At 35.8% G+C, this 12,621-nt stretch overlaps 1 protein-coding gene across 1 annotated transcript in view; it reads left to right on the plus strand.

Moving 5' to 3' along the window:
- Positions 1-434: 434 nt before the first annotated feature.
- Positions 435-12,621, plus strand: part of LOC134651670 (MORN repeat-containing protein 5-like) — a 32,372-nt gene continuing 20,185 nt past the window's right edge. The window contains exons 1-5 of the mRNA XM_063506769.1: positions 435-452; positions 4,926-4,975; positions 5,582-5,653; positions 6,666-6,790; positions 11,770-11,956. Coding sequence (XP_063362839.1) covers positions 435-452; positions 4,926-4,975; positions 5,582-5,653; positions 6,666-6,790; positions 11,770-11,956 — 452 coding nt within the window. The remainder of the gene's footprint in view (positions 453-4,925; positions 4,976-5,581; positions 5,654-6,665; positions 6,791-11,769; positions 11,957-12,621) is intronic.

The raw sequence follows: 12,621 nt of genomic DNA on the forward strand, positions 1-12,621 counted from the left end.
AGCATCATTACAAATTTTTTCATTGAAAAAGGAAAAAAAAAGTGTACAAACCAACCGTATAAATATAACTGACATTTAAATTACAAAAATTAAATTATCATCAACAGTATATGTATTCTTCGAAAATACCTACGCAAAATAAAACATGTCAAACATTTAAAAAAATAAAATAATACATAAATTACAGGAACTACAATTTTAATATAATTAAAATTTCAATATAAAAAATATAACTGACATTACAATAACAAAAAATATATTATCATCGAAAAAAAAAAAAAAAAAAAAAGAATCAAATTAAAAAAAAGGCCAAATAAAATACAAAAACAAAACATAAAGTTCGTTGCTTCTTGTTTCTTTGGCAAATCGAGGGCTCGAACCTGCGTTCACTCAGAGCGCAAAACTATTTTATCCGCCGCGGTATCCCCTAGACCATGTCGACGACTACTCAGGTGACGAAAAGTTAGGTCCAGTTAAGCGTCAATACTCGATATCCCAGCGGTGTAGTTTATTAGCGTACCCTCCGCTAAAAAAGTGACGAATCCGAAATATAACACGCACTAAAACACAAGGCCTCCTAATATCACTTTCACTTCACGAAAACACCGATTAACTGCAGCAGTTATCAGGAATCACAACAAACGAAGTGGAGTTTTTGCGTGTTTCCTTGTCTTGTTTTGGTTGTAGTGCGGACACCCAATGCCGGCTACCAAATATACGTTTTGGGTCACTGTTACCGGATACTGACGCGGGATAACATTTTCACTTGCTTGTTGCGCCGTGGACATCACAAAAAAATACAAAATAAATAGTTTCTTTCAGCCAAACTAATTTATAAAAACAATAATAAACACAGCTGATATTGACAGTGCGGGCGATCTACCCTCATACTCAAATTAGATCGGCAACTGAAATTTAAACAAATGAGCTTAGCGGTCGCAAATTTTGAAACGAGAACATTACTGGAGTTTTCGAATTTTGAATTATTTTAGTTTTAATTTGAGCTGGACGATGGAATGACAAGTTGGTACAACTTTCTCTGAATCGAATCGTATAAACAATATCGTAACTAATTGAAATATTGTTTGGATATGTTGAGACAAAGGGGCCCTTGTTGAGACTTTTTCTTTTGGTGGATTTGGATGCATGTCAAGTGCTCATGGACTCAAATTGACTATGAATAGAACGAGACAAACCCAAAAACTAGTCAAAGTCGAACCAAGATAACTCAGCAGGGCATTTACAATGACAAAGTATGGCAATTTCACCATTAATTTCAAATTTCTATTACAATATGACACTTCCACACTTTGTTCTATTCAAATTTATACTTTGTTCCGTATTAAGCAAGAGGTGACAACACGTTTATTTGCTCTCATACATTGCTTTTATTTTATTTCATTTTTTACATTAAGTAACCTCATGAAAAACATCCGTAGAGTATGTGCGGAAAGAGAAGAGTCGTGAAATGTACTGGGCCCCATACATTCCACGACTCTTTTCTTTCCGCATAGACACTATATAATAGTCTCTAAATAGGTACTTATCTTATATCTAAATACCTATATAGTCTGTGCGGAAATAGAAGAGTCGTGGAATGTATGGGGCCCAATACATTCCACGACTTTTCTCTTTCCGAAGAGACTATTAATAAATACATCTCACTCTACAAATTAAACCTACAATATTATAACTCATAGATAATTCGGTTTTATAAAAATAATTAAAAACTTCAAATGTAAACAAAACTGTCACATTCCGTCAACGACATTTTTCACATATATTATAAACTTATAAATCTTATGATTATAAGATAAGAACAAACCTAATTAGGTTTGTTTACAATTTCGGGGATGTGACAGTGTGTTTATATTGTTAATTTTTAAGATTTACATTTTATAGAAAACATACGGAGAATCTACGATTTAATAGAAAGGCAAGTTGTAGGTATCAACCTGATCCTATGATAAAACAATGCATTATTACCTACCTAGGGGTTGTTCATAAATTACGTCATCTATTTTTGTCGAGTTTTGTTTCTTTTTAAAAATAAAGGAATGTCTCCATTAAGTAAAATGAGCCAGCTTAAGGATTTAAGGTAGTTTCCCTTCAGGGCCCGACTTATCTTTCCACACTCTATACTCCTTCTGACTATCTCTCAGTAGACTTCGGTCCCCAGGCATAACACCCACCTGGAGAGAGTACTCTCTATTGCCCTCTCTCTACCTTCACTAAATACTAATACTTTGTGCGTTTCTCCAGAAACCTCCTACCTCTCACAGCTAAACTGTGGAATGAATGGTGGAATGCAATGATACGGCATTCGAGCCATCAATTTAAAAGCTCAGCAACGCACTTGCAAGTCTTGCAACCACTCTGGTGTTACAGGTGTCCATGGGCGACGGTAATCGCTTACCATCAGGCGATTCGTCTGCTCGTTTGCCTCTTATACCTATCATAAAAGAATACTTGACGTAATACTTACAATGAAGATAGCGTGGTTCAATTTTATGTATCATAATTATGTCTTTGTAAAGAAAAGTGCAAGTCAGTGCAAAAAACTAAACATTTTGCCATTTTGTTATAGCTGTACCACACCTGTGTTAAATATCTACGACAAAAAGCGAAATCATGGCATGTAATAATGTAAGTACACTGTCATATGTCAATATCTGATTGGGTACAGTCGCCATCGGCTATATCGGAGCGACCACGGTGCTCACAAATATCTTAACACGTCTCTAATGTCAAGGCGTTAGAGTGCGTGTTCAGATATTTCTGTTGGCGACTTTACATAACAAGACCTTAGACCGCAACGCAAAATTAATAGTACATTACATACCTAGGCAGGTGATTTCGTAAATGCTCCAGATCGCAGGTGTTTGTGGCCCGAACCGAAGGTGAGGGCCATAAATATGATGCGATCTGGGGCTTTACGAATTACCGCCCGTGGTTTGTCTAAAGTTTTACGTCTTGCCTTGGCCAGGAAGTGAGGTTTTCTCATCGCGTAGCGGGGAGAAAATCCCACTTACGAGCCTAGGGTGACGTAAAATGTATATTAAACCACAACATGCTAAAGCCCTACTTCCTTACACTAAGTTTCTCTATTTGAACTTTCCTTTAAAAACGACACAATCAGTTAGTATTTATAATGAACTTACACCCTTTTTGAATGAGCCATGATTTCCCATTGGAGGTGTGAGCGCAGGCGAGCGAGTTTTCAAGTGCTAAAATAACCTGACCTACGATCGCTCACGCTGATAGGTGCGCGGGAAGGAGGAGTCGTATCATTACACATCTCGCTCGCACTTAGCTCTTTTAATAACAAGATTAAAACTTTAACCATTTTTTTAATTAGAATCTTTTGAGACCATGACAGTCTGAGCATAGAGAAAAAAATACATAGAGTGCTCACTCCATACATCAGTTCAGACTATTAATTTCAGTGTCTACATCTAGCATCGAGTAGCGGAACTATCAGTACTGCTACTTGACAATAGATGTAGCACCGACCGGAAAGTCTTATCTCAAGTTCTCAACAGCATAAGACTTTCCGGTCGGTGCTACATCTATTGTCAAGTAGCAGTACTGATAGTTCCGCTACTCGATGCTAGGTGCTAATAGTCTTTTTGGTACTAAAACTGATGTATGGAGTGAGCACTCTATGTATTTTTTCTCTATGGTCTGAGAGTCTGTAAGAGGAAAGGGAACGATTTATTATACCGCTTCTCCACTAAAACGTAGTCCCCGTTTTCCTCTCTTATTTAATATTAAAATTACAGAAAATATCTCATGAATATTGTACGAATGATCTAAAGTCCAGAAATCACTGCATAGTACCTATAAAACAAAGTCGTTTCCTGCTGTTTGTCTGTCCCTTTGTATGCTTAGATCTTTAAAACTACGCTACGGATTTTCATGCGTTTTTTTTTATAGATAGAGTGATTCAAGAGGAAGGTTTATGTATAATTTGTTAACCCGTGCGAAGCCGGGGCGGGTTGCTAGTCTATAATAACTTTCGACTAACCTGTACGTGCCTGTACAAAGCAAGCAATTGGAATCTCACCAAGGTCGTACATAATGCATGCGCGTGCGTCGGATCCTTTTGACCATGGCCGCGCGCCGTGAATGACAAACCCCCTTTACACAGAACCAGAGAAATCTCCCTTTCTAAGGTTTAATGGCTATAATGGTTTTCCAAAGAAAAGCAGGCATTACTACTGTTACTAGAGACCCGCCCCAGCTTCGCACGGGTTAAAAATTATACATTCTTGAATCACTCTATCTATTAAAAAAAACTGCAACAAAATCCGTTGCGTAGTTTTAAAGATCTAAGCATACATAGGGACAGACAGACAGCGGGAAGTGACTTCGTTTTATAATAGTATAAACCCATCATCATACATACCAACGTCATACATAGGTATGTAGTGAAGTATCACTAGATATTGCTGTAAATGTATGAGGCTATTAGCTCACGATCCTGCGGCCTATATTCTGTTTCATGGATTTATTATGTCAATCAATTATGCAAAAGTAATTGATCGATTCGGCAGCCATGTCCAATGAGACAGCTGCTGAGCTTAGAGCACTAGCTGTATATGCTTAGGTAGGACAACGTTACAAGAGATACATTAGACCACGCATACTAAAAATCCTTAGGTGTTAAAGGTGGTAAAGGATTCGGGTAAATGCACAATTGCACATTTATACTAATCCGTTATTATTATTATTTATTATAAATGCAATAATTACTCTGTCTGTACCTATACGTTTTTACGCTTAAACCGCCAAACTACGAATTTATACGAATTTTGGTGTGTAGATATAGTTTGAGTCTCGGAGAATGACCACAGGTAGTTTTTACTACGTAGATAATAATAATTATAAATATCGCCATTAATTTTGTCTGCCATTTTTTGCAGGGGACGGTGTGTGCACGAGAAAGTGATCCCTTAAAGACGTCACTTGCAAGGTTATTTCTTGATTCTTCATTAATCCTACATACTTATAATTTTATTATAAATATGGATGGTTTTTTTATGGTTATTAAACTTTTGGTTATAAAGTGAAGAACCATATACTGAAATAGATGTCATATACATATTAATAATGAACAAGTGACGAAAAAAGGGCTTCGTCACTTTTTCTTTAATATATGACATCTATTTCAATTTTGAATTTATAGGTATTTAGTAGTGTGACTACTTAAAAAAACACAAATCAAAATATTTAATAAAATAATTTGATTTGTTCCTAAAGTTGTGTAAGTGAAGAACCATTATAATTATTGGTCTGCCATATGATTACCTACTTATAAAAAAAGTCAGCTACCTAAGAGCTCACTATCGTCGTCGTGGTACAAATCCCAGTCGCCGTGGTCAAAACCGGCCAGCGGGTGTGTTATGGTTTTATCCACGTGACAAGGTAACTGTCACTTTTTAACACCGCGAGATAGAAAGTGACGGACACCGTTTTCTCACGCTGTCACGTAGACAAGAATGACCATCATATCTGTTCAGGACAGGATGATGATGATGATAAAAACACTTATTGTAATCAATTTCATTTCAATCTGTAGTTCCGAAAAACGAGTGTCGCAGTGGGAAGTCCTCATGCGGAAATTCTCAGAAGCCCACAAAGAGGAATGCAAGTAAGTATTGATTTAATTATTATTTAAGGTCAATGTGGCTAATTCCGTCGTAGGGGCTATTCCGTCCACTCGCGTTTTTCTCGAATAACTAACAAAATTGACAATTTCATTGACAAAGCTTTGCTTTTATAATATCTCCTATGACGGAATAATAAGCCACATTGACTTGACACAAATTGTGCCCATCTTTATTTCCACGAATGTGTAGTATGCAATCATCGCAAACATTTCTATTTCTTATAGCAGCAAAGCTCTCATTATTAATCCATGGATTCTAAGCTAATTAAAGCATTACCTACACTAAACCGAGGGAGATAGTTTATGTCAGAGCTTGATCTAAATTTTTAATGAGACGCACTGAAATAGAGACGACATTCACGTTTACATTAGCGGAGGGTATACGGATTGTTTTAGTGACATTTCGTAATTACATACTATTTGATTGAAACCGACTTCTGTTTCGCAAACGATGATACAAAAATGATGCATTTAGGATTTTTTTTTTGAGAAATTATTTAATTGGACAATTCCTGCTCGTGGAGAAAATGTATTATTAGTATATTTTTTTATTACTATTAGTTTACTCCAAACTGTGCCCATATTACTGTTCCCTTTTCTACCCTACCTATGTATTATCTACCCTACCTATGTATTATCTACCCCTATGTATTATGATTGTTATAATAAATGCTTTTATATCTATTACTGTGCTCTTGCAGTTGCGACAATATTTACATAAAATTATTAAGAAATTATTGTCGTAAAGTACAATGATCACTCAAGAGATTATTTTAAGTACCCAAGTAATTATGATTTATGTATCTTTGTTTTTGATAAAAATTCAACGTAGAATTTTGAACTGAAGATCTCATAGTGTCATCCGCTAATTTAGGTAAATGTCGAATCCTTCCCGTCTCACCGCTCTCAGGCGCACACATTGTAGTTAATTTCAACCCTCATTGCATGTATGCCCGGCTTAAGTTTAGTGTACCTATTCTGTGTTTTGCTTCAGAACGGTGACGCTGGACATCCCGCGAGTGAAACGTGCCGAGAAGACGTTCCCTACCGGTTCGTCGTACAATGGGACCTGGGATGTGCTTGGGATGAGCGGCCAGGGCACCTACAAGTTGCCAAATGGTACCATATAGATATTGGGTAGATGTAGTGTAGGAACACCCGGCCGAAAACAGGTGGGCTGTAGTTCGCTTGCATTTAGTCAGCCTGATTCTGATTCTGATTCCGGAAGGAGTCGCTAATTCCCACACTATTCTCCTCAAATCTTCTTGTCCTCCTGATTAGATATTGGGTAAGATGTTATTTAGGGTCATTCCGTAAATGGTACTTATTTCGACAATTTCAAAAAGGCTAGACTTTTTAACGCTGTCATTTCACTGTCATTCGCTCTGGTCATAAGCAGCAGGTGCAGCAGCAAAATTATCATAACTCCTCCCGTTATAAAAACTACTCTCAATAGCATAAAAACCTATTATCCATAGTTTTTATCAATAATCGTCGTCATTCCACGCATCAGAGGAATTCGCGGGCAAATGCTAGTACATTCGACATCCAGAGATGTGAAAAATACTTTATAAAAAGTATTTAAATACAAAATACAAATACTTCTTTGATATACTATTTCAAATGCAAAATACAAAATAGTTTTTGAATTTGTATTTAAAATACAAAATACGAAATAGGTATTTTCAAAATACTTTTTAAAAATACAAATACTTTGCGATAAAAGGTACCTACTCTGAATAGTGAATACCTAGTCTGAATTAAAAAGTATTACCTACTCAGAATATCCGAATTGAAAAGACTCTCTTTATTCTTTGAAAACAGTGTGTCAATCAGTCCTCTATCTAAAGTGCAAATTTCTAGTTGTTTGCTCATATTAACCGGAAGGATGGATGGATGATGGTTTATAACGGACAATTTTTAAAAGCATTAATTTAGATTTGTAATGTTTTACAGCTAGTATAATGCCTCTCGTTAGTGTGATGAAAACGTCTCGTTTGTGTTTCATCAGGGCAGAAAAGTTTGTTCTCCTCTCGTACCTTGAAACCCTCGCAACACCCAAGACTCCACTTTTTTAACCACTCGCTACGCTTGTGATCATGTGCGACGTTACTAAACAGATTCAACAGTTCCATGTTAAAAGAATGAGAGAGTTGCCAGGATTGTAACATCAGAGTAGATTGTAACTCCTACCTACATTATAGGTGAACCAGGATCTATTGAGGGTGCGCCATGTTGCGGAATTTCACTGGAACTAATTTTTTCATACTACACTGAATTGTCACCCTATACATGAGAATAACAGCGCCCTCTTGACAATTATCATATATTACTGGTCAGGCTATACCTACTATAAAGTATTTTGTATTTTGAAAATAGAAAATAGGTCCCAAAAACTATTTCAAATAAAATACAAAATAGTTTTCTTCAAAAGGTATTTAAATACAAAATACAAAATAGGTATTTTGCATTTTGTATTTGCATTTTAAATACAAGTATTTCAAATAAGTCACATCTCTGTCGACATCTTAGTAAACTCGACGGTTGAAATATTAGACGGAACATACAAGCCATTAAGCATTTTACATTGCATTTTATATGATATTATTTACTGAAGTAGCTTCTCGCATATCGCGCTTGACGGTAAGTACATTCAGAAACATTAAATTTAAACCAATATGATTTCAATAGGTATCAATGTGTTGCATTTGCAAACATGTACAATTAGAGAAGCGGGGTTACGGGAGACATGGATTTGCTTCTATACTTACTGCAGCACCAACTGGCGAGTCGAGCAATAAAAATCGGGTACCGTACCTTTTATACGTACGTAATACTACATGCACTACTTAAAACAAATGGCATGATTTCGATTATTTACGGCCTGTGCCCTGTTTATCAAAAGCCTGTAACTTATAAATCTTATAATACAAGTGGAAGTCCCTTTTTGACAGCTTTTGTTAGAAACGGAAATGTCACTTTTTGACAGCTTTTGTTAGAAAGGGACTTCCACTTGTATTACAAGTTACAAGCTTTTGAGAAACGGGCCCCTGGCTGGCCACTTGGTTTTACGGCGAGTACCTATAGTGCAGGTAACCCTGTGGTTAGGGCCAAAATATTCAAAGCCACTCAAAATTGGTATCACATTTAACGTTTATGAATACGACCCTTGGGCAAACGAGACTGGCTCAGCGAGGCAAGACCTAAGATTTCCCAACGGTGGATACTTTACACAAGCGTTGTTTGGGAAGTTTCTCCTACAATTTTATATCAAAACTGTTTTCACGTGAATTACTAGGTATATCTGCTTCATGGGCCGATTTTAATTTTGTTGTTGATTTTTTTCCCTCAGAGTTTGATCAAATTAGGCGGTTAAATATAGATTTCTCTATTCTGACATACATTTTACATTTACATTTTTTGGGACAACGTATTTATTTCGCCAAAAATGAGTAACTCTTCATGCAAGTGTATTAAAAATCAAGTTATTTACAAAACTCGCTGAACAAATGTTGTTCAGTTAAGCCTACGTTTTAACTTTTTGTCCCCTGTTACTGTTTACATTACCTACAACGCCAGGAGGCGTACCTATTCTAATTGTAATGGCAGGTTATAATTTGATCTGGATTTGTTACATGCCAAATGTGTACGGATATGATCTGTCAATACAAATTTTGTAGGAAAAGTGACGTTTTTGGTTGAAGAAACCTTACTTTTGACACAGCTACACATCATCATATCCATGAAAGTATAGGTATCCATAACAAATCCAGATCAAATTCAAAACCCGTGATTATAATCAAAATAATAGTATTACTACCAAAAATCTTCAAAATAATTTTTAATATTACTCCAAAACTTTTTTTAGATGACCACCAAAACATATGAATGTTTTTGAATAATTAAGCTACCGTAACCACGTTAAGTAACTAGAAAATTATTTATTAATGAAGCATAACTTGGATACGCTACGAGTACGCTTGATAAGAAAGTAAATAAATAAAGGACATATTTTAAAGGCGCCTTGGGATATTACAGGTTTTTCAGCTCATACACCTTTAACGGAACGATATTTTATATTAAACTTTTTACAGTCTCGCTCGTATGAACTCGTGATATAGCGGCTTTAAGAGAAAAGAGGTTTAACCCAAAGTGAGGGAATTTAAGCCATAATATAACAGTTTTATACTGTTTTCTTTCTAGCTCTAATGAAACTGAATAATACATACCTGTATTTCGCATTTTTAGAATCGTATTAAGGTCTACCTTACACATATTAACTCTCATAAATTAATTCCTCATTATTCATTGTCTATTCAACTTCCTACATTTTAAAACTGCTCAGATAGTATGGAAAAAATGTTACCAAAATACAGGTTGCTTCTTGTAACAGGAGCAATAAATTAAACTGTAGGCTGTACTCCTCAAACTAACCAACATTTGTTCAGCAACTTTTAAAAATTATGAATCCTTTAGACTTCCTCTTTTTCATACAAAATAAATATTGCCTTCAATGTACGCTGACATCAGTGTGTTTGACGTTGCTTGTCACGCTTTAAACATAACAAAATTTGCAATACATTGCGTCTTAGAATAAACTTTAAAGCGTAATAAAAATCAAAACACGAGTTATTTTCAAAAGTTGCTGAACAAATGTTGGTCAGTTTGAGGAGTACAGCCTACAGTTTAATTTATTGCTCCTGTTACAGGAAGCACCCTGTATAATAATTAAATTCACTCATCCACTCACCCTATCTTTACTGCTGGTACACCCCATTATTTCTGGACTTAATTTGGCAACGCTAATACAAGGCGACATAAAGCGGTGCCGGATCATTAATTACAGTTAATGTATAGCAGCTACATTACAGGAGGCTATATTTAAATAATTTCTATAATATTCTGAGCAAAATTTCTTCCTTGACCGTCATGAGACCCGAGCATGTAAGCGTTTATAAGGTCTCTTCTGGGAAAATACAATAAACAATAATGACCCGGGTACGGGTACATTATATGAAATGAAATGAAATGAAATGAAATGATTATTTGCCAGAGTACGTATATATACGTGTATACGTACCTACGTATATCACGTTTCCTTATTTCAGTCTCAAGTAATGTGCATTGGGTTAATTTCGACAACGGAACTGTTAGTTTTGAATAATATCTAATATCTAAGTTTCGTGACGCATTGGTTTATAACCTGTAATGTCATTAAAAAAAATTATCAATAAAATTAAATAAAATCTATTCAAACTAGCACTTCAGAAATGAAACGATTATCAAGGCAACATGCTTACTGTTGCAAGTAGAATGTGCTGCTTCTAGTTTAGTACATATTAGCAATTTTCCAAATTACCTTACTGAAAAAAATGTTTCCCGTCTGTAATGGTGCAGAGTAAAAATAAGCATACAATAAAATATAGTCTACCTACTTTAATTTTAATTTTTAACAAGCGTCTGCGAACGATGCTATTAAGCTTAAAATAAATTTAAAAGTAGAAAAATTACTGTCTTGGATGATACTTGAACTCACGACCTCTGGATATATTATTACTATGTACTCTAGGTACCTATTTTTTTTTACCGATTTATAATATCTTCGAAAGTGTTCATCCAATTTATCAGTATTTGGTCCAATTTGCAATAACAAATGAAGTTCAAGTTATAAAGGTCTACAACAATGTCCCTGCGGTGGCCAATATTGGTCATCTCCGGTCTCACGGCCGTTACCACCTATACTCTTAAGTAAAAAACAACCATAATAACAGTTAACGCTACTTTAAATTTAAACCTTATAACCACAGATTACGATCGAAACTTGAATGTGTTACTTCTTTCTTACGACGTAAAGTTGTGGGTGTGAAAACGCAATCTTTCCCTACTCATTATAACGAAAGTGTCGTGGAATAGGAAACCTACTTCTCACCGTGGATATGAATGAATTTATATTTTACCACAAAATGCTAAAAAGTTTGCGATGTTTTCATTGTAATTTTCGACAGTTGTCTCACTTTGCTTGCAATCGACGATGTTTCACTTCATACTTATCTACCATTGTTATATCGACTAAATGTCTTAATTTTTTCATTTTCAAGGAGTAATATACGAAGGCGAATTCGACGACGGAACGTTCCACGGTCGAGGCGAACTCCGATACCCGTGCGGAACCGTGATATTTGGCAAATGGGTGCGCGGGGAGTTAGTGGAGAGAACATTGGTGTTCCCAGACGGGCTGGAGTATGCTGAGACTGACTGGCCGTACTGCAGGATGCCAGACAGGAGGTAAGGTTATAGGAAACACTGGAAGTAGTTATACTAATAGTCATATTCGGCAAATGGGTGCGCGGGGAGTTGGTAGAGAGGACATTGGTGTTCCCAGACGGGCTGGAGTATGCTGAGGCTGACTGGCCGTACTGCAGGATGCCATACAGGAGGTAAGGTAAGGTTATAGGAAACACTGGAAGTAGTTGTTATACTAATAGTCATATTTGGCAAATGGGTGCACGGGGAGATGGTGAAGAGGACATTGGTGTTCCCAGACGGCTAGAGTATATATACAATTTAGGGATGTAACGATACCGATACCGATACGATATATCGGCCGATATAATATATATGAAATGAAATGAAATGAAATGAAATGATTATTTGCCAGAGTACGTATATATACGTGTATACGTACCTACGTATATCACGTTTCCTTATTTCAGTCTCAAGTAATGTGCATTGGGTTAATTTCGACAACGGAACTGTTAGTTTTGAATAATATCTAATATCTAAGTTTCGTGACGCATTGGTTTATAACCTGTAATGTCATTAAAAAAAATTATCAATAAAATTAAATAAAATCTATTCAAACTAGCACTTCAGAAATGAAACGATTATCAAGGCAACATGCTTACTGTTGCAAGTAGAATGTGCTGCTTCTAGTTTAGTACATATTAGCA

This window comes from Cydia amplana, chromosome 10 (assembly GCF_948474715.1).
Source record: "Cydia amplana chromosome 10, ilCydAmpl1.1, whole genome shotgun sequence".
NCBI lineage: Eukaryota > Metazoa > Arthropoda > Insecta > Lepidoptera > Tortricidae > Cydia > Cydia amplana.